At 41.6% G+C, this 21,118-nt stretch overlaps 1 protein-coding gene across 2 annotated transcripts in view; it reads left to right on the top strand.

Annotated features, from left to right (window-relative positions):
- spock1 (SPARC (osteonectin), cwcv and kazal like domains proteoglycan 1) overlaps positions 1-21,118 on the top strand; it is a 192,134-nt gene that overhangs the window by 134,463 nt on the left and 36,553 nt on the right. For both annotated transcript variants that reach the window (XM_018737029.2, XM_018737028.2), the window contains 3 exons: positions 454-568; positions 6,677-6,809; positions 12,780-12,894. In XM_018737029.2, coding sequence (XP_018592545.1) covers positions 454-568; positions 6,677-6,809; positions 12,780-12,894 — 363 coding nt within the window. The remainder of the gene's footprint in view (positions 1-453; positions 569-6,676; positions 6,810-12,779; positions 12,895-21,118) is intronic.

Genomic DNA, 21,118 nt, shown 5'->3' with positions numbered 1-21,118 from the left:
CGGGCTCTTTCTGCTTGGAGAGAGGGTAATTACTCTTCAGAGTGGTGTGTGGGTGGGGATGCGTGGAAGACTTTGATAAAGGGGTTGTTTTTGGTCTCTTCCTTTGTTTTCTCCACTGTCTGAATGAACCAGAGTGTTTTATCAGGTGCCTCCATGGTGGGTTACAGACAATGTTTCATCACTTTCCTTCTCGTCCCTTTGTTGTATCAGATGAGAGAATATGCAACTTGGTGATTGGGCTCTTTAACATCCTTTGGGGTGGTGAACTGTTTGCCAGCTAGAGTTAACCCCCACGGACATGTGCGGTCGTTCAGGAGGAGGACCGAGAAACCCTGTCAATGCTGCCAGCTATGTGGAGCTAGGTTTGAGGACTCTGCTGGCCCTGTAAAACCACATTAAAGCGTGGAGACTTAAGCTTAGTTCTCTAATCCCCTGCTCTGTGTTTCTCTGCAGGTTTGGATGCAACTAAAGATCCTTGCATGAAGGTTCGCTGCCCCCCTCACAAAGTATGTGTCACCCATGACTACCAGACGGCCATCTGCACCAATCATAGACAGCAGCCGCACAGGTATGGGCTGGACTTGAAACAGCATTGACTGAGAGCTTCCAAAGCAAACTGAATTGCCAGCATCATCCCTTCACGGGTGTTTGTCATTGGCACAGAGGGCATGAGACACAGATTGTTGTAAGGTGTATTTTTCGTAGTTAATGGGTTAGCTGAATTGTAGCCATAAATGAAGCACTCCGAAAGAATCAGAAGAGCTCTGAATAAAACAACCAGTTTGGCATGCTCTGAATGAACACTAGCTAATGAATCACACTAGGATGAATGTAGCAAGAAGGTGAGTAGGCTATGTTTGACTCTCCTGGTATTCACGGTACTCTGTGTCCCTGCTGCTCGTGATGGTGGTGGGCTATTTTGAGTCCTGTGTTCTCATTCAGCTCTACTTCTGGTCCTGGTTTACATCTCATAAGTAGATCATATGACTGGCATAAAAGAAAGTTCATATCCTCCGAAGCTGTTAATTGCAATGGGGGTGTTTTATCCAAAATTTAATTTCCTCAAATCCTGTCATCAGTAACAAGCACAATCCCTCCTTCATTATTTATTGGTCTAGCGAGGACGTTCCTGTCTAATGAGTCACTGATTGCTCACGCTGGGTTTTGTCAGCGACCGCGAGCAGCAGGGGATGGAGCTAAATTCAGCTCTGCCACTTCCAATTTGGAGAATTAGAGCGGCAAAGTTGGGTGGTTTGGCCAGTGCTGTAAGATGCTATATGCTCACTAGAGCCCCATTGGCTATTCTCGAAGCTTGATTTAATACCCTCCATCAGACTCCTTGGTAACTCTCATCACCATTCACCACTTTGTGCGTTCCGTCTCTCCTCACCAACAGTTTCTCAGTCATTTTCCATATTCTCTTAGACACCAACATCTCTCTGTTCCATCACACTTTACCATCCACTGTCCTTTCTCTAGGGTTTCTGTTCCACTTCACAAGCAGTTCCTTCATCCCCTGTTTTTCTCTCCATCTCCTCCATGTGTCTGTCTCTCTGCTGTCATTTTCTCCACCTCTTCTATCATCAGTTTGGTAAACATTGTCATGTCAGGTATTTGGTCAATGAGTGACTCAGGTTGTCAAAATTTGCTAGGGGAAGTCATTTATAGCAGGGCTGAAATTCAAGGTCATTCTGTTACACCTTTTAACTAGTGAATCTTCCACTATTGTGTTACTCTTCAAGACCTTTTCTAACATCTCCATCACTTCCCTCTCTTCTCACTATAAACTTCTCAATAAATTCCATCTCCTCCATCTTTTTCATCTCTTCTCAGAATCAACTCCTCCATCTGTTCCATCTAAAACATTGATCTCTCACTCCCCACACTAGTTCAAACACAAGATTAAATCTGTCATAAGCGTAGGTGGCCAGTGATTGTTTTTTTTCCTCCCGCAATGTGGGCGTTTTAAAGTCCACATAAGAGTCTAGCTGCCCTTTGTGCTCTGTCACTCTGACATGCTGTTGTCATGTTAGAGTTTTAAAAGTACTGCTGTCTCAGGAGAATGAAGTGTTATTAATTTCAGGACATTAATTTAGCAGTTTAATTACTAAACTGAATTCTCTGCAAAAAAGCCACAATATTTTTAAATCTAATGTGGGTGTTAACGCTGTCCATGCACAAGTAGCTCGGGGATGGAGCTGGAATAAATTCTGTTTTCTGTAATTGATACAGAATTAACAAACATTACAATTTTGTTAAATGAAACAAACTGAATACACACACACACACACACACACTGCAAAATAGCAGTGAAAGCAGCTGAAATGAAAGAAAACAAACAGCACTGGTCTCCACAGTGGTGTTTAGACACAAGTTACTTTTTATCATACATTGCTTGCAAATATGTACAGAATGTGGTATATGCAGTAAAGCATGGTTTTCCAGGTAAAGCCATTTGAATTAATTCATCACGTTTCATTTAGGAAAGAAGGAGAGAGAAAGGGAATACATTGGGAAATAGGTGAACAGGGCATTATGTCTCATCCTTGAGGATATGCCGTCACCTGCCTGTTGTCCCTCTTGGTTGTTGCTTTGTGAGATGTGACAAGTATACCAGGTTGATAGCTGGGTGTTGAGTGATGAATGAGTCCTACATGGGCACAGGGCATGCAGACAGAGTGAATGAGTCACCGCTCACACACACACACACACACACACACACACACACACACACACACACACACACACACATATTCGTATGAGACCTGCGGCCACTGCATGTAGTACAACGTGTAAAGCAAAAATGGAGTCAGTGTGCATCTTGCCACAGTACATTTCAAAGTTGTCAAGTTGTAGTTACCTTAACTATTCCTAAGCTTTGTTCAGGCTTATTAAAGCAAGATGTTAAAATTTTGTTATGTTTAATCATTTTTAATAACAGTTTGTTTAGTAATGGAAAAGGCTATATGCAGCTGCTCACGTAATGTACAAATTTGATAAATTGACAGAACTCGGGAATCATGTGTCTGCATCTAAATCTCTCCTTCTGTTGGGGTAATGTACTCTTGTATTGTTCTCGCTTTGGAGAAAACCGTCTGCAATGAATAAATGTAAATGTAAGTGCAAAACATACTCAGTTTTGCCTTCCTTTGCCTAATTGAAGCTTTATGAGTTAAAAAGGCCTCAGGTATGCTTGAACCTAATCTTAAAGCGTGTTTTGTATGCTTTTCTCAATAAAGTTTAATATTGCTGGACCTAAATGGCATTATGAACACCTGGCTCCAGCTTTAAAGGCTGCTCATGGGCGGAATCCTTACGTCCACTTACCTCTAAGTTGTTCAGGATTACTGAGGCGAAATGATCGCACGTCTTTCTCACATAGTTCAAGGTTGTTCAGCCACATTTTCCTGATTTATCCAGATCTCAGCTGCTTATTTTGCTCTTTGAGTTCAAATGTTTTTGCGTTACATTCCTCAGCACACAACGAGCTTATTGACTAGAAGTTACGTGTGTGTTACCACAGTACAGTTTATTCCTGTCACATCAAAGCGCTCATCTTCCCTTTCATAATATCATTGCATCCTTGTTCACCTCCTGTCACGGTGTTGCAATGGCAGCGCATCGAACAGTGCCCTTAGCATCGACACTGGCAGCTCAGGGTTTCCCATCTTTCAGCTACTTTGCTTCTTAATTCTTTAGCTTGTTTTCTTGATTAAACAAGGTGGATGAAGGATTTGCTGTTTTGATGCATTTATCTCATGCCATTGACAGAGGAGAACTCTCTTAATGTATTATGCACAAAACCATGTGCTTTAGCTGCTGTATCAGTTGGCTTTAAATAAGATCTTTAAAACATAGACACTTGCAAGTGCTTTGAAGTAGTTACTGATACTTACAAGAGGTAATTCAGTCTGAAACCAGGAGTGTAGTGCATATAGTCTAGTGCATTTTTCTTGTTAAAACTTTTTGTTATCACTGGGTTCTGTTATTGAGCATTGTACTTCAGCAGTGGGGCTACCATGCTGACTTAATGAGTGCATCAGAAGCCCTCATTATCTCCTCCTTATGCTGTGCTCTTCTCAGATGGGCCGGATGTCTCTTCCCTATGGGAACATTTGAGGCCACTTTACTTGACTTTGAATCCCATTGCGTTATTTTGGTTCTGTAACTTTTCATTTTTTTATGAGTTGACCTATATTGTTGTACGTCATGGGAGCTTTGTGGGTTAAGGCCCTCGAATGGTGTGGTTTCACACGAGTAGATCACAGAAGCACTGAGTTCGCTTTTTCTTTTGATTAATGTCAAAGTAACCTTAAGAACTGGCAACAGTGACAGCAGATGTTGGAAATTATTTGAAACAGAGCTGTATTTGATTTGAGTTTTACTTGTTTTTCATAAATTTTCTGAGTCGCAACAAGCAGTCGTAGTACGTGTAATAATAAACATGTTTGTAAAAGTACATCGTAATTACTCAAAAAACAATAAATAATGAAAAAGATGTACAGCGTAATACAGTGTACAATTTAGGATGCAGTACTAATATGTGGGAGAACACACGTGAACTGAGTAAGAGCAAGATGTTTGAGATAGATTCAGCAGATGTCATGAGTCACCGTGGAGAGTTGACGTGGTTCAATAGCTCAGCTGATGTGAGGTGTATTCCCAAAGGTTGTTCATTCTTTGCGAATTTTTTTCCGCAGTAAAAATATATATATATATATATATATATATATATATATATATATATATATATATATATATATATATTGTCATCCACTTAAACTGAGATTGTCGAAGAAGATGAAATGACACTCTTTATGTAAATGGTCAACAAATTAATTATATCTACTACAGAAAATGCCAATATTAGGCACTTAAAAATTACAAGCTCTTCTCTCCAGCAGTGTCAGTGTGTAGGTTTGTTTCAGGCCCTATTTATATACAATTACAGCTCAATGTTGAGGAGTTTAGTGGCTGAATCTATGGTAGATGTGCTATATAATATATTATATTTGGTTCGGGTTTGTTTGTATGCTAATTGACTCTCCAGATGGATGGGTTGCTCTTGATGAAAGCTGCAAATGGAGCCTGTATCGGGGCACCAGCTCTGTCTCCCTCTCCAGCGCTGGGCGTAGGGCTCTTATAGCCACTCATTTGCTCTGTGACTGCGGTCCGTTTCTTCCGTTGTGACTGGTAAGCGGTGCTGTGGCTCGCCCCAGCATTTCATCTTCTCCCAAGTCACAGCAACTTTGCAGTCAGTTCTATGTGACTGACGGGATCTTCTGTACTGCTGTGCGTCTCAAATGTCCATTCACTACCCCTCTGCCTCTCATTACAGCATTTGTGTTTAGCTTCACACTTCCATCAAGACAATATGGCAATTCTTTATTCAGAGCAACGACGCCTTAATTTGTTAGATTTTTTTCTTTGAAGAGCTCAGCATATCCAGTGTTGTTATAAAAGTCATTTTAATAATATTGATTGCGCCCTATCGTTTTACACTGAAGGATTGCAGTGCTGATGCGTATGTGTTAACTGTCCCGCAGTTTTTGGGAACATTCCCAAAGGTCACGGGAACGTTGTCCTATGCTGTGGGATGAGCAGCTGTCAGATATCCCAAAGACGAGCCCCTACTTACCAATAGGTGGCAGTAAAAGGATCCACAACCTGTTCATTTCCCATGGAATTCTTCTTGTAAATCTGCGATACATAGATTGGTTTACTGAATAACAGCATGTTACTCAGAGAGCCAAGAGCAAATGTTCTTTTTGTGGCATTATGTTTGCATCCTTGCTGGTATTTTGTGATTTTGTGGTCCGATTTCTTTTATTGTAAAGTAACCACCCAGAGAGAAACAATGTATAATACTCTACACAGTAACAAAGTGTACTAATACAAAGAAACAAAGTATAGTAATACAGGAACTGTAGCACAGTACTTGTCTTCTCTGTAAAATTATTAGAGATTTGTTGCATAGGTCACAGCACTGCCTTAAGGAGCTTGTCTTTTTTGCCAATGTATACACCTTTTTTGACTGGAACAGTTCACGGTAAATACAGTGATGGTGAAACTTCAAGTGTTAGAATTTAGGTTTCAAGTCAGCATCCTTAACTAATATTCTGTCTGCTGTCCCATATTACATAAAATTTGATTTTGTCCCTTTCTCCACTCTTCGAAAAGAATAAATTCTTAATGCTGAGATTAATCAAATGCTCTTTCATATTCAAAACACCCAGCAAAAAGAAACCCTGAAAGCGATGACAACTGTGAGTACCACCAGTTAGTGTTTTGAGACACCAGATGAAAAATTTTAAATTTATTCTGTAAAATCCGGCCAATTTAATCCATATACACATATAAATATGAAAGAGATTCCGTTTAAAACTAATTTATTAACAGATATTTTTCAGGACTTGAGTCTTTTAGTGAACCCTTGGTATACTCACAGTTTACTTTCGTTTAACTGTCATGGTGACTATGTGAGTGTATTTCTCTTCTTATTTTGAAAATAGACTTTAGCCTAGGTTGAGTACATGTTAGAAATATTACAGCGGCTATGATTCTATCTTATACCAGGTTTCCTAATGCACTGTGTTTCGTTGTACTTACAGTATTGGGGTTTTAAAAATGCTGCCAGTTGCTCGACATGACAGTCCGCTGTTTGTGGTGCTTTCAGCATGCCACCTGTCAGGGCCGGTGTGACCCACAAACGCTGGATGGGAGCCAGCATCCACAGCAAGTGTCTCCCCTGCCCAGTGCTCCACCCAAGCCCAGTGTGTGGCTCAGACGGGCACACCTACTCCTCTAAGGTGAGCAGTTTTCTCCACGGAGACCCGCACTCTCTTTACAAGGGCGGAAAGGAAACCTAAGCCTTTCCAAAAGTTTCAGCCCTTTTTGGATTAAAGACACAGAAATATGGGTTTATTCAGTCAGCTCTGCATGGGAAGGCCCTGGAAACTAACTTGCTATTGATCAGCTACTAGTGTGCTTGATCAGGAGTCGATGTAGCTTACTTGGTATGGGTTTTATTAGACATTCATGTGCATGGTGTGGTATGAGTATGATGGAATTGTGGAAGAGCTATGACAACACATTTCCAGTACACAAGCACAGAGTATATATTGTATTCATGCCAACAAGGCGAAAGATACATATGAAACATCTGATCCACAGATTGAGCAACAGGAGGACCTAGTCAGCTATTTAAATTTGTTAGCTATGCTTTACAGAGTTTGGGAATGAAATGGTAGAAACAAAACAATCATAAATACCCACAAAGATATAGAGAAGCTTTTACAAGAGTATTGAAATTGAGAATTGCACGGCTGTTTTAGTTGTACCTTCTGGCATGGAAATACATTACTTATACGCTCATTTTCTGGTGTTCTTGGAAAATGTATGTAAGGGAATTTATTCATAACTCTTTGCATGTAAAGTGATTATTACAGCTTAAACAATGTGTAACAGTGGGACTTTATTCAGTCATTCAAAAACTGAAAATATATAAGATAAATATCCATAATTATCCCAAACTCCTCCAAAACCATAAATTAAAAAAGTGTTACTCTCATATATTAAATCATTATTGAACTCTATATAGCTGTTTGTAAAGTGTCGTTACATGGATGACTTGGGGAGCTAAGGACTGTGTTTTTGCTGTTTTATTTGTGAGCCCAAAACACACAATCCGAGGAATGACATGAAATGCATCATAAGAAATATTTCTTAGCAGTGTCCAAATATTACAATTACTGAAAGACAATAACCTACCCCAGTGACTCAAAAGTCAACAACAAAAAATATCAAATGCAATACATCTGATGCTTATGAAACATAATTAAGATAACAAATATTAATTGTGTGGCAAGAGATGATGGGAAGGGTACTGACATCCTGCCGCTGTGATGTGTAATATTCATCTTAACCCAAAATTATGTGAGATATATGAGATGTGAGTTCTGATTTGAAGTGACCTTATGTAACCAATTCCAGTTCAGGGTGTAATTTAAGCTTTTCATTTTTCCAGCAGTTGTGAAAAGCCAGTCACACTTGACTGTGGTCTTTGTTGGCTTTGAACAAGAATAGATACATGCCAGATAGACACAGTAAAACTGACATTCTTAAATCATCTTTAGCAGTAATGTCATGTAGCAGTAAGCTGTAAGGGATTTGTTTATAACAATACCTTTCTGTCTTCAACAAATATACAAACATTCACAGCCTGATTCTCTTCATGAAATTTTATAGTCATTAAAGTTTTTCTTTGGGTTATCCAATTTGTATCTTAATAGGAAATTTGCTTTGGATTTTATTATCCCTCCATAATTTGTTACATAGTTAAGGCTTTTATCCAAAGCTACTTAACTGTGACCTCTTTATACGGCTGACTCAAGAGCACTGCAGCAATACCAATACTGAAGATATCTCAGCCCGAAATGTACTTAAACCAGGAACCTTTGGGTTTCAGTTGACTGGAGCTCATCTGTGCCAGGCTGAACTGACTGGAGTTCGCAGTAAACCTCTTTGAGTAGATGTGCGCAGCAGTACCGAGGTTTGAGATCTCACTGAATCATACATAAAACAACATTAAGCTGACACAATAAAGCGATGATACGCGATTCAAAACTAAGCATTAAAACCAGTAAAACCTCTGAAAATGAAAATATGCACTCTCTGAACAGTAGTTTGAAACTTCATTCTCTCTCCCCCCATGGAGCAGCTCTGCTCTGCAGCAGTACTACACTCTGAAGTTGTGGTTTCCACGGCAACATCCCCTGAAGCAGAACAGACCCAGCAGGGGTTCCAATGGGCAGGATGCCTTTGTGCAGGAGGAAGCTTGTGTTCTGAGTACCGCATCCCAGGCCTTGCCCCTGCTGCAGCAGGGGCACTGAAGAGCCCCAGGGCTCTGCCCACTCCTCGTGCCCAGTGATGCACTGACGCATGGCTGTGGTTGTAGTGGCAGAAGGCCAGCAGGAAGTGTTGGAAGTGTCTAAGAGGGAAATGATGGTTTGACCCTGGGCCAGAGCACCCATGCTCCTTCACAGGATGGGAGGGTTGATTGACACGTTGATTCACTTCATCTGGGTTTAGACACTCTGCAGAGGTCACTAAAGACCCAGAAGAAGAACAGATAAAACAGAATTGCTCACCTGACGTTACAATTCTCAGACTGATTACATTTTTTGGCAAGTGCTATGAGTAGTAAGAGACGGAGCTGTTTCCTGCTGTTGTCACTGCCATCATATTCAATTATCACTGTGATCTTCTTATGTAAATTTTAACCTTGTAACATCGACTCATTGTGAGTTTATTTCTTTCGTGATGCTATCTTTCTAGAAGAGCATTTATTGAGAGGATCTGAAAAGCCTATAGCCTTCAGGCATTAATAAGAAGCAGCTCTGAACAAGGATAATCAATTTAGAGTATTATCAATGACCTGTCATATGTCAAGACCTCTGTAGGTTTTGCAGGTACAATTATGGATTTTTTATCATCCTCGCAATGGACTACACACCTTGGTTGATGGACATGGTCTCCTCGGTACCTCACCTGTACCATGCATGTGCTTTCCCCCACAAGCTTGCTTGAGGGGGAGAGATCAACGTTGTCTCCTTTGGCAATGAGCATCTGATGTGACTGCAATTCGCAACATGTCTGACCTCTGTTGCCGTGCTCCTCAAACAAAGCTTCACGTTAATGCAATTCAAGTTCTCTTGTACAGTGGTGTTTTCTAAATAAATCAACAGGCTGATGGGTAAATGAAAAAGTAAATCACAAACGTTTCTTCGTGAGGAGGTGTGATATTGTCACGAGAATCCATCAGTGACATCCGTTGACTGGAGATGGAATGCTCTGGGCAAGTATCTCCAAGTTCAGAAGACAAGCACCAATCATTACAGGCAAGGTCACGTTGCAGTGATGTCACGGCAAGCGTGATGCATCGATCAGCAGGGGAGCTATCTTCAGTCCTGCTGCAGCACCTGTCAGCCGGCAAGACATTATCAGTCAGCACAGAGTGAGCCCGGTCTGTCGGTGTGTAATCAGCAATAGAGCGTCCCTGTAGACATGGCAGTTTAGTTGGTGTGACCGCATTAGTTGAAATGCATTTTCATTTCCTCTGGACTACAGAGATTCTTGCGTATCTGGCAGTATTTTTGTGCACAGATGATGTGTGCAGGATGTGTGTGCTGGTGAAAACTGAAGCTCTACCTTCCCTTTTATCCATTTGTCTTTCAAAGGCATCATTCTCTTTGTGGAACAGGTCAAGGAGTAAGAGATTGTGATGATTTGACTGTTAACCTGAGCAGTCAATGTTTACTCTTTTGGTTCTAATAGCCCAAGTCCACAGCCATGTCTTGTCTACATGTGTCTTCACTGCATCCTGCACCACCGGCTCCCCCTCCCTCATCCCCAATCGCCCCCCGGCATCAGCGGCTTCGATCATTCCGCTGAAGGTGTGTGACAGGTTTATAATTAGAGGGAGACGAGAGGATGGCTCTTACTCCCCTGATTTATTTTCACAGATCAGTGCATCGCTGAATGCACACACAAGGGTGATGCTCAGCTTCATCTATTCCGCCTCTGTGACATCAAGTGAATAAAGGCAGCAGCTCATCTTGACGCTTTCGAGGCGGCAAGGCACGGTGGCGATTATCAGCATGAAAGCAGTTTACGATCAGATTAGCTGATTGGCAAACTTTCCAATTGCTCAGGCACTTTGTGAGACAAGCCGAGGAACGGTGCTGTCCCTTTGTGCGCGACAAGCCAATGCAAGGCAGTGAAAACATCTGCCCGCTTCTATTTAATCTGACAGTCGCATTTGTACTGACTGTGCTGCCGGATTTGCTGAGATGCCCCATAGATTAGGTCCCACGTTCCGTGACATTGCCGATCGTAGTGACAGATGCCGTGCATTCAAACTGTGTTACTGCAGCAGTTTGCTGAACCTGTGCAAAACCTGCATACTCAGGAAGGATGTCTTTACGAACCCTGACCAAAAATCACTTTTATTCCTTTGACACTTTTATTAAGTGAAAATTTAATATCTTGAGTTACACATTTTTATTAATTCATATTTCTTGATAATTAATTGATCAATTTTATACCAAGTACCTTGCTTTGGGGTCCAGTAGCAGATTATTTTTTTGGTTGTGTGCTACTTTATTGTTTGCTACGTGAAAGGATAAGGCTTTAGATGGCGTGTATCTCCTTCCAGTGTCTTTCATGGCTCAGACTTGATGTTAAGGGAAGTTTTCCTTACACATGTGCAGGTGCTAAAAGGATTCCTATCATGGGTTCTAGGTGTGCAAGTGTGTACAGCCGATGTGGCACAGTGAATGAAAATTTGTGTTTTACTTCACTTTCACCAACAGCTGTTCGTACAAAGGCCTGATTTCAGTAGTATTGATTCAACCGTATCATGATATGAATGCACGCACAAACTTTCTTGAGATAAAAAGTCTGAGATTGCACAGTATTGAATTTGGTATTGAGTGTATTCCATTCAAGGAATGTTTTTGTGCAGCTGTGAAGCTCCTTCTCAAAAGTGAACATTAATGTACGGCACTCTGTGGGGTCAAAGCCCTTAAGAGGAGGGAATTTGGGTTTGAGGTCACTAATTCTTACACTCCTAGCACACTCTCACTCCAACATGTTTGTTTATTCTGTGTACTATTTTATATGCCTCTAGTGGTTAATTTCTCCAATTTTAATTACTTTCATGTTTTATTTTAATTTTCTTTTCTTTGCCTCCTGCATCGAAATTACTGCTTAGAGAGGCATGAAGAATGTTTTGTGCTACTGGCATTTCTTGAATTGCAAAAAAGTTTGTTTTTTTTTGTTTAAATTAATTCAAGTGCATATTGGAAAGTTGTTTTTTTAATGAGTACTTATAGTCTTTCATTTTTTCACCTGCGGGAACAAATCAAATTTATGTGGACACTTGTAGAGGTTTTGCTGGCCAGGTAATTCAGATTGTTTCAAGTGGAACCATTGTGCTTTTGTCAACAAATATTCTAAGAAATTAATGTTGCTGTCTGGATATACTCACAATGGAACCAGTGAAAACAATGTAGTGGACCAATGGTTTGACTACCAGGTGAAACTTGACTGCCATTCCCTGTGCAATGGTATTTCTTTATAAGAATCTGAATGAAGTTATGTCCAATTTTGAAAGTACAAGGAAAAAACTGTACTATTATTTCTAAAGGCATCACACTCACATATACACATCAACAGTGCTGCTTTTAAGTATATGAACCCTGTAGGGATGACCATTATAATGATGAACTTATAAAATCCAAATCTTAAACTTTTGAAATGAATAAATGATTATGATTTACCCACCTGATTCTACTTACCTACTTGGTTTAATCAGTGCAACTTGGGGTTCACTTATTTTTGCACCCGAACTGCCGTTTTTGTGCTATACACATAATTTCTTCTACTGCAACATATTGAGTTGGTCATTACACAGCTGTTTTGTTAGTTTAAAAAGACTGGTTCTCATTAAATAACTATTTTGAAGTAAAGCTAAGGAACATGAGGGGTTCACATACTTTCAAGCAGTACCGTACATACATATGTGTATAAATAGAATCTATAATTGTAACTTCATATAATCACAAACACTTTTGAAGTTGGTGGATGCACTGATGACCATTTTGATATGGTCAAAATGAGAAGTCTTGCTGGGCTGAACAGCCTTTACTTATTCTAAATGTCACATTATTCAAACTGTTACCGACAATGTCTCTGTGTTGCTTTCCCTTAAACTCTAGTGTAAACTGGAGTTCCAGGCGTGCACCTCTGGAAAGAGCCTTCACCTGAAGTGTGAGGGGCCATGTCCCTGTCTGCCAGGGCGGGAGGCCATGAAGTCCAAGGTCGAGAAGCCTGGTGAGTCTGTACATGTGTCTCTGTATATGTGTGAGAGCATTTTTACAGCAAGAAACTGCAGTGCCCATGATGCTGATGCGTATGTGGCAGTTTCCTGGGATCAGTGAGGTTAGTTACTAACTGTGGTGCTGGAATCAGTAGAGCTGAACTTTTTCTCTATATTGATAGTAATAGGTGGAAGTATTAGGGCACTCAGCATATTGTAGCATCCCTCCATGGAGCTACTAGAAACCGGCTCAGGAGTCAGGGTAAAAGGAACGTGCTCTTGATTCAATACGTACACGTCTTTCACTAGCAGTCTTAACAAAGATGCTCCAGACAGTACAAGTGGTACCAAACACTGGAGAATCCCCCTGGGTCACTCCCAACCCCCCCTACCGTGCCCCACGGTTAAGGGGACACCCCCAGAATTCCCCTCTTAACCACTGAGCATAAGCAGAATGGCAACCAATCAGAATAGCACACACACAACTATGTACATACATGAACATTAATGTCAACTATTTACACAGAGCTATTACAACTCTGGGGGCATGGTGGCGCAGGGGGTTGGACCGGGTCCTACTCTTCAGTGGGTCTGGGGTTCGAGTCCTGCTTGGGGTGTCTTGCGACGGACTAGCGTCCCGTCCTGGGTGTGTCCTCTCTCCTTACGCCCTGTGTTGCCGGGTAGACTCAAGTTCCCTGCAACCCCGTAGGGAACAAGGGGTTCGGAAAGTGTGTGTGTGTTTATATATATATTTTACAACTTCCCTCAGTGCCATTATAATATCATTAGAAGTTTGCATCTGAGAAGAGCTGGACAGCAGACTATAAAGGCAGGTGTGTGTTTGAGTAGTCAGTCGGCAGGATATAAAGAGAGGTTTGTGTGTAAGTTGAGCCAGGCAATCTGCTGTAAGAAATTTTATATGGGCAGAGTCAACCAGTATGCTGTAATGAGGGGTCTCATGTTAAGTACTCTGAGGTATTATGTTTGAAAAGGCACTATATAATTATTATTTATATTTAAAATGAGTTGAATTAATAGAATGTACTGAACATGGCCACAGTCCTGAGTGTGCAGGCAGAGATCTGGCATTTTATAGACGCTAGGGAGTTTTCACACCAGTCAAACCTCTGGCCAAATGTGACCAACAAAACAGATGAAGGAAAAGATCTGATGCTCTCAGTTTACTTTTCCAGTGGATGCACGTGTATATTTATGTGTTTCTCAGTGTGACTGAGTGTAGTAGAGAGATGGAATGTTTCCCCTTCTTGGAAGCATGCCTAAAATGTGGTGTTTGGAGATGCACTGCATCCCAGTTTTGTGAATATTTCTTCTGCAGGATAGTCTTTGTGGAGCTTCCATTTACAGTAATTATAAAATTCAATATTGCATTCTGTCCTCCATCCCTTATCCCTGAAGCAGCATACAACATTTTTTTTTAACTCTCCCACTGTCCGCTGACTCCAAATGAAACCATGAATCTTTGTCCTCAGCAGTGACAGCGTCACTAGGGTTTGTGCTCTTTCACAGCCTCAGCACTGAACAGAAAAAAAAAAAAACCTGCTTTTTGTGTGGCTGCTAAATAATAATATTTGAATCCTGATCAAAGAAGCTGATCGACGTTCTTGTGGCTTAGTCTCTGAATAACTAAGTATTTGGTTTAATCTCTTCTGCGTATTGAATAGCCCTGTAGACAGATCACTGCAATTCAGCAGCTCGTGCACACAAACTCTGAGCGGCCGCTGAGTCTGCCTGGGGACTCAAAGTGATAGCTGGCTGGGTTTGTTCATTACACCAGTTATGCCAAATATTTGCATACAGATGGATAAACTGTCACTCTGTGACTGTGCAACAGAGAATTCAATTGCAGTCGACTTGAAACCTTCATATTACTGTGCCTGAATAAGTTGAAAATAAATAATATTAGACAAGATCTCTAATTGGAAATGTTGCAACCGCTGTGTAATTCTTGATACATCTGTTTAGAGTTAGACTATCTACAAATTATGCAGGGAAACAAGAAGCATGTGATTAAAGATGCTGACCTGTAACTTGAAGATTACTGTTTCAAGTCTGAAAAGTGCATTACCCTTGAACAAGTTATCTTGAAATGAATTGGTCCAGTGAAAATATCCTACTGCATAGATGTGTAAACTTCTAAATAAACTGCTAAAAGGATTTGGAAATGCAATACTGTAATATAATAGTAATAATGATACATCTCTGGAACATCCCTGCAGAACTTAAGTGTGTGCAACCCTTCGTCTTTCTGCTGTACTCATGTGTTAAAAGCAGTGCTCCCTGTTTCATCATTTATTGTACAAGTTGTGTCTTTGAGGAGGAACAGCAGTAGGTTGTGTTGAGATGGGATTTGTGTGCAGCTGCTTTTGCAATATGCCTAGTGCTCACTGAATCTTGCTTCTGGTCAGGCAACATAGACGAGACGGAGGAAGGAAATGCTGCTGGGAGGGTAAATAGCAGTTTCCAAATGAGGAGCAATGAGACAGATGGCAGGGGGTTGCGTGGAGCGTTGAGGTCGCTAGTTTGATGAATGGCTCATCGCCATCCTCCATGCTAGACAGCCATCCCGCATCCCGGATCTGCCCTCAACAAATGCTTCAGGACATGCAGGGCCGGCACCTGTATTGAACAATACAAGCAAAAGAGAACTGCCCCCTAAAACAATGTAGGTTTTCTACCACACTATGCCCCATGCTGCACTGTGACTGGATACATTGAGTTTAAAAGGTCAAGTTTGATGTAGAGTATGCACTCACAAATATGGTGATGGATTACAATGTAGTCACTGGGACCAGTCTTGCAGTTTCCCAGACCTTCCTGTGTCATGACAGCCAGTGAAAAATACAAGGACACATAAGGATACAAGTGCTCATTTCTGAAACATCTAGGGGGCCCTCCCAGTCCCCCAACAACCTGCTACAGGGTTGAACAAAGACACATGTAGTTGTTAATGGGGTTACGTGTGAATTCTCCATGCAAAAGTACCACGTTCAACCAAACAGCCTACATCTTGTATGTGTGCCGTTGCAGAAAACCCACATCGAAAAGTAGATGCGACAGCAGTCATTGGCACTGATATGCTTTTAGTCAGGCTCTTCCAGGGTTTGTGGCCTGGTGGATCCATGATTCCACAAACACTTTATCATGTAATCCATATCATCAAGCCTTCAGTCCCCTTCTGGATTGGTGCGAATCACTGCAGTTGTCCTCTGTGGTGGACACAGCTATATATGAAATGGTAACTGGGTCATATACTCATAAATATGGAGGCGAGCAAGAGAATGCTTCACAGCATTTGCATCTGAATGGCCGTAGATTTCCCGGGAGCATAGTCTTTTCTTCCCCTTGTGAGGAATTAAGACACCGGGTCTTCGCCACAGAGAGAGAAAACCCTGTACATTAAACTGAACAAAGTGACGCTCCCCTCATCTGTGCAGTGTGCTGTTCTACGAAGCCGTCCACTACTGAACACAAAAGTGAGATGCAACGCAAACAGAGATGCTTCCATATAAATATACCTCCTTTGTAAGTGCTTCATGACAAAGGTCTGACATAAATGAGAGTGTGGGGGTGGCGGGGTTGAAGGGTGCACACATTTCAGTACAGCATGCCATTAGCAGTCTTGAGGCTGGGTAATAAGAGAAGCGGTACCAATGAAAGGCAGCTGCAAACTGTGAAGCAAAGAGCCAGGCTAATGAAAGGTTTTGTCAACACATCGTTAAAGTGGATCGCAAAACATAGACATTCAGATGGAAGCGAACGCCTTCACGCAGTCTGACTTAATGTCAATGAATCGCTCATTTGTGTCCTTTGCCAGTGTAATCTTGATACATCTGGCTTTCACTGATTTGTTTTTTGGTATGCGTAAAACCACCTTTTCTGTGGAGGGTAAACCTCATGTTCAAGGGTCAGCCCTACATGGAGGTATCTTTGGTGTGTCCCATGCAGTGCACTGCAGGCTTTTGTTTGGGCGGGTAGCTTCAGGGGTGCACATTGATTCTTTGAGACTGCTCAAAAGCTCCTGCTGCCTCCACGGGGCCTTCTCTGAGCCTCAGGCCACAAACACAGGAGGGGATACAAGAGTAACAATTTCAGAGTAATGAATTAGTGGTGAAATTACCCTCTGAACATTACTCTACTACTTTACTTTCTTTCAAAAGCGTTGTATATCAAGAGTGTTTACCTGGTAGTTGATATATTAAATAATCAATTACTAGAAAGTTAAAATTCAGGTTTTAAAATTTAGTGAACATTTTTCATTTGTTAGTTTGTCAGAATTTGTTAATCTTTTCAGCAGCGCTGAATGTCAGACCCAGTACTCATCCTTAACCTTTTGTTGCTTTCGATGTAATGGAGATTACAGGGCTATCTGCCAGTCCCCAGGACCTGGAATATTACTTTCTAATTGGGGAATGGAGAAGGAGCCTAAGAATTCATCAGTCGCAATGAGAACAAATGGGGGGGTTGCAATGGGCAATTGGTACCAATTAATGAATTTGGGTCTTCTGCACCATCAGTCACCCAATTCTGAATGCAGTCCCTCTTGCAGTGGACTTTTCTCCAAGTTTCTTCTTAGCCGATTTTCTAGAACAAAATGCCATACAAGGGCCCTTTCTTTAGAGCTTCCCTTGGACTGTTGTCTTCTTTAAGTAGACATGCAAACTGTTTAATAAACCTGGCCTTCTGGGTGAAAGATGGGGGAGGACTTATTCATTCCATACTGTTGGAACAAAACCATCTATGAAATTTCATTTAAAGGTAGGCAGAGTGAAGTCCCTTCCCAGACCTTCATAGGTAGCACAGCTCTTCCAAGAGCAGTTATTCTAATTTGATGTATATTTTAAGGAGATGAAGTATTTTGGAGTCAGATCTTGCTTGGGGAAAAGTATGTTGGGGAATATTGTCAGAATTTTTCTTTTAGTATATATCAAGGACATAGTAAAAGCAAGTATTTCCTAATTGGAAAATACCAACACATGATGTGTGTTTTCTGAGGTCAGGTGTTTTTATGACAGTAACCTGTATGCCTAGTAAGTGTAACAGCTATATTGGCAATTTGACATTTGATTTTTTTATGTGGAGGTTCATGACAGTGCACTTTGCCAGCTGACCAAATGTAACAAGCACATTGCTAATGCTCCACTGCAGGGTGAAGAGAGGTAAGGCAGGGAAATAAGATTCCAGTGCTGCAAACTTCTGATTCTGATTTTCAGGTTTATGTTTACATGGGGGAGGTGCTCTGTTGGTCAGTATTAGTGTGACGGCAGTGCCTCCTTTTTTGCGAGTTGGTCCCTCACCATGGTTCTCCATTAGGTCCTGTGCAATTGGAACCTGAGCTGCTTGCTGGCGTCCTTTAGCAGTACCGTTGCAGCATTACTCTGTCGTTTTCTTAGCTGATTTCTTCATGTGGTGCAAGCATACAAGGTGTCTCTGTCCTTTCACAGTACTTAAACACTCTTTATTCCACACACAGAAACATTCAAGTCTCTGATCTTTCACCAAAACAACCACACTCCTCTGCCCAAATACTCAAATATTACACTGCATTGCAATACTACATCACCAGTCCTCATCTCAAGCACTAACTCCTCCCTTCCTCACACATAACTCAGTACCCTCCAACCTATAGGTAAAAAGTCTCAGTCTGTTATACACTCCCTGTCCTCTTTGTGACCTTTAGGGCACTCTCTTCTCTGTAACGAAAATCTTGTATAAGCGAGTGTGCATGTGTTTAAATAAAGAGATGGGACGAGTCCATATTTGTGTGTGTAAGTGTGTGCAAATGCATACATAACTGCTTTTTGCAGTCAGGTCCTCTCATTTATCTTTATATTTCCTGCCTGTCTTCCTGTGTGCCATTAGATTATTCTAGCAAACAAACCATTATGGATTTTATGTAGGGGAAAATATGCCTAAGCAAGAGGAGTAAATGAGGCTAGATTTTCTGCCTGTTTGCTCTGTCATATTGCCTCTGCGGGTCTGGCGTTATTCCCTGGCTAATGGCTTGGAATTAGAAAGAACTGCCGTGTTTCCAGAGCGAGGTGCTTTGCATGAGAAATATGTCATACTGTTTTTGTTCCTCAGGATTAACTGCATTCCCGTTTCAGTTCTAGATGGCCCACCTTCCCACATTTCACTCTTTATTCTCTTTCGTGTTTCAATAATTCAGTTAATAAAATTTGTTCCGTATGAAAAGCAAGGTGATCAAGTACAACTCCAGCAGAATCGTACCTGTTTTCATAACACGTCAGCGTTAACACAGTACCGAGACCATGCCATCTGCTGCATGTCATTGTTTTGCAGAAGGTGGATCTCGCTTCTTTAAAGTAGCTCTCTGGAACTTTAGTCAGTTCATGTTATTCATAGTACTGCTGTACCACCCTTCTCTTCAAAAACATTTATTATTAAGTGGCCTTGCAGGTAACCTTTCGCAGTGTGGGCAGTTTTGCAATCCCTTGTTCTTGTTGTTTATTCTCCACCCTATATGAGCTGAAGTATATTTGGGATTTGTCTGTGTGACATTTTTAAATTGAACACTGGATAAAAAAAATGCCTTTTCATTACTAAATGTTTGACTTAGATCCATTCCAGGTGTGGCTGGAGTTTAAATTTATTAGAAAGCATTGGTGAAAACAAAAATTGCACAGCACTATGCTGACTAATTTGACAAGAGAGTGACTTCGGTGATGATGTAATCCACCTGTTTGTGGCGGAGGTTCCAGTTCTCTCAGGGCCTCTCTGCGTAATGTCGGTTGTGACGGTGAATGTATGAAGTTGGCAGCCCTGCCATGGCCTTGGGTCCCCTCCAGGGCAAACCTTGTCACATTTCACTGTTTCATACCAGCTTCCTGTGAATGGTTCACTTCTCTGCCACGATTCCCAGTGGTCCCCCTGTTGATTTGTAGCTCATACTTTGTGTCGCAGCACACTGACAATTTGTACTCGCACCATCCTACTCTTCCACACTGGCACCTAGCTGTCATGGATTCCCTTGGAAGAGTCACGTGCATTCATTGCTTCCCACTGCCTTTAGATAGATGACACCAGTCTCTCCGCCTTGGCTCCTACCCTGCTCCTTCTCAGCTGAGCGGCTCCAACCCGCTAGAGCCGTCCTCAGTCCTCCCACTGATCAGAAGTGTGACTGGTCTAACTTTGCAACCATTTCTCTCGGAAGGTTTTTCTCCGCGCAGTCATGATTGATGGGAGCCGCTAATGAGGGGTGAGAGGAGAGCTTTTTTAGTGGGAGGGGGACTGTGGAGTTCTTCCTGCTTTCTCTGGCATTCAGGGCTTCGATTGGCATCTCTCTGAAGCCTGTGCTGACAGGCTATATTCAAACAGGCTACAAGAAGTTCCAGTGTAGGGCACTGTACTGGAGGAAAAAGGCCATTGTATCATTTCCTCTCGATCACAGCCTTCCACATGAAATGGCACATGATGAAAACTAGGCCTGAATCAGGCAACATAAGCAAAGCTTTGCCTGCCTTGATTGCTTATTTATCAGGTGAATGCCATCACTAAATCATTGCTCCCTATGAGCTATTCTGAGCTCCTTTGAGAATGACTGAGAGCTCTCTTTATTATGTCTTGAGGAGTGTCCCTTGGAGAAGTGTTTAAAGGTGTGGGGAGAGCCAGATGCTCATAGTGGGTGAGTTTGTAGAGGCTTAAATGGTCAGGGAGATTTAGTCGTGTAACACACATTGACTGTGATTAGATTCTGTGAAGTGCACATACCAACTGCATAGCGTTGCAGCAGGTACAGTTCTCATGACACTCTCCTCTGTATAGTTCTGTACGTTTTTCTGGCAGGTGAGCACGAAAGCACACAGTTGCCTGTTGAGAAAGAACATGTTGAAGTTAGCCCTGTGCTCAGCACCTACAGGCTCTGGTCAGTGGGTGGAAACATTGAATGTGAGTATGAGTACAGACTCTAGAACACATGAAGCTGGCCTAATGGCTTTGAAAGCTGAGGTTTTACTGACACCTGAGCTTAAGATGATTGATGGTGGGAATTTGCTGTATTTTTCTGCGGTCAGCCTTTTACAGCTGCCTCTGGTGCACGTATTTTCCGATTTCGTTCAAAAAATAATTTAATTCTGATACTGTTTGACTTCCGTCTTATTGATTCCTTTGTTTGTGGTGGAAGCATGTACAATGAAGAGATCAACGTTTAGAATGGGAAAATCCACAACAAAATTAATTTGCCTCAATAAAAAGGGCCTC

Source organism: Scleropages formosus, chromosome 13 (assembly GCF_900964775.1).
Source record: "Scleropages formosus chromosome 13, fSclFor1.1, whole genome shotgun sequence".
Lineage (NCBI taxonomy): Eukaryota > Metazoa > Chordata > Actinopteri > Osteoglossiformes > Osteoglossidae > Scleropages > Scleropages formosus.
Note: the sequence above shows the minus strand (reverse complement) of the source record. Positions and strands in the feature narration are given on the sequence as shown.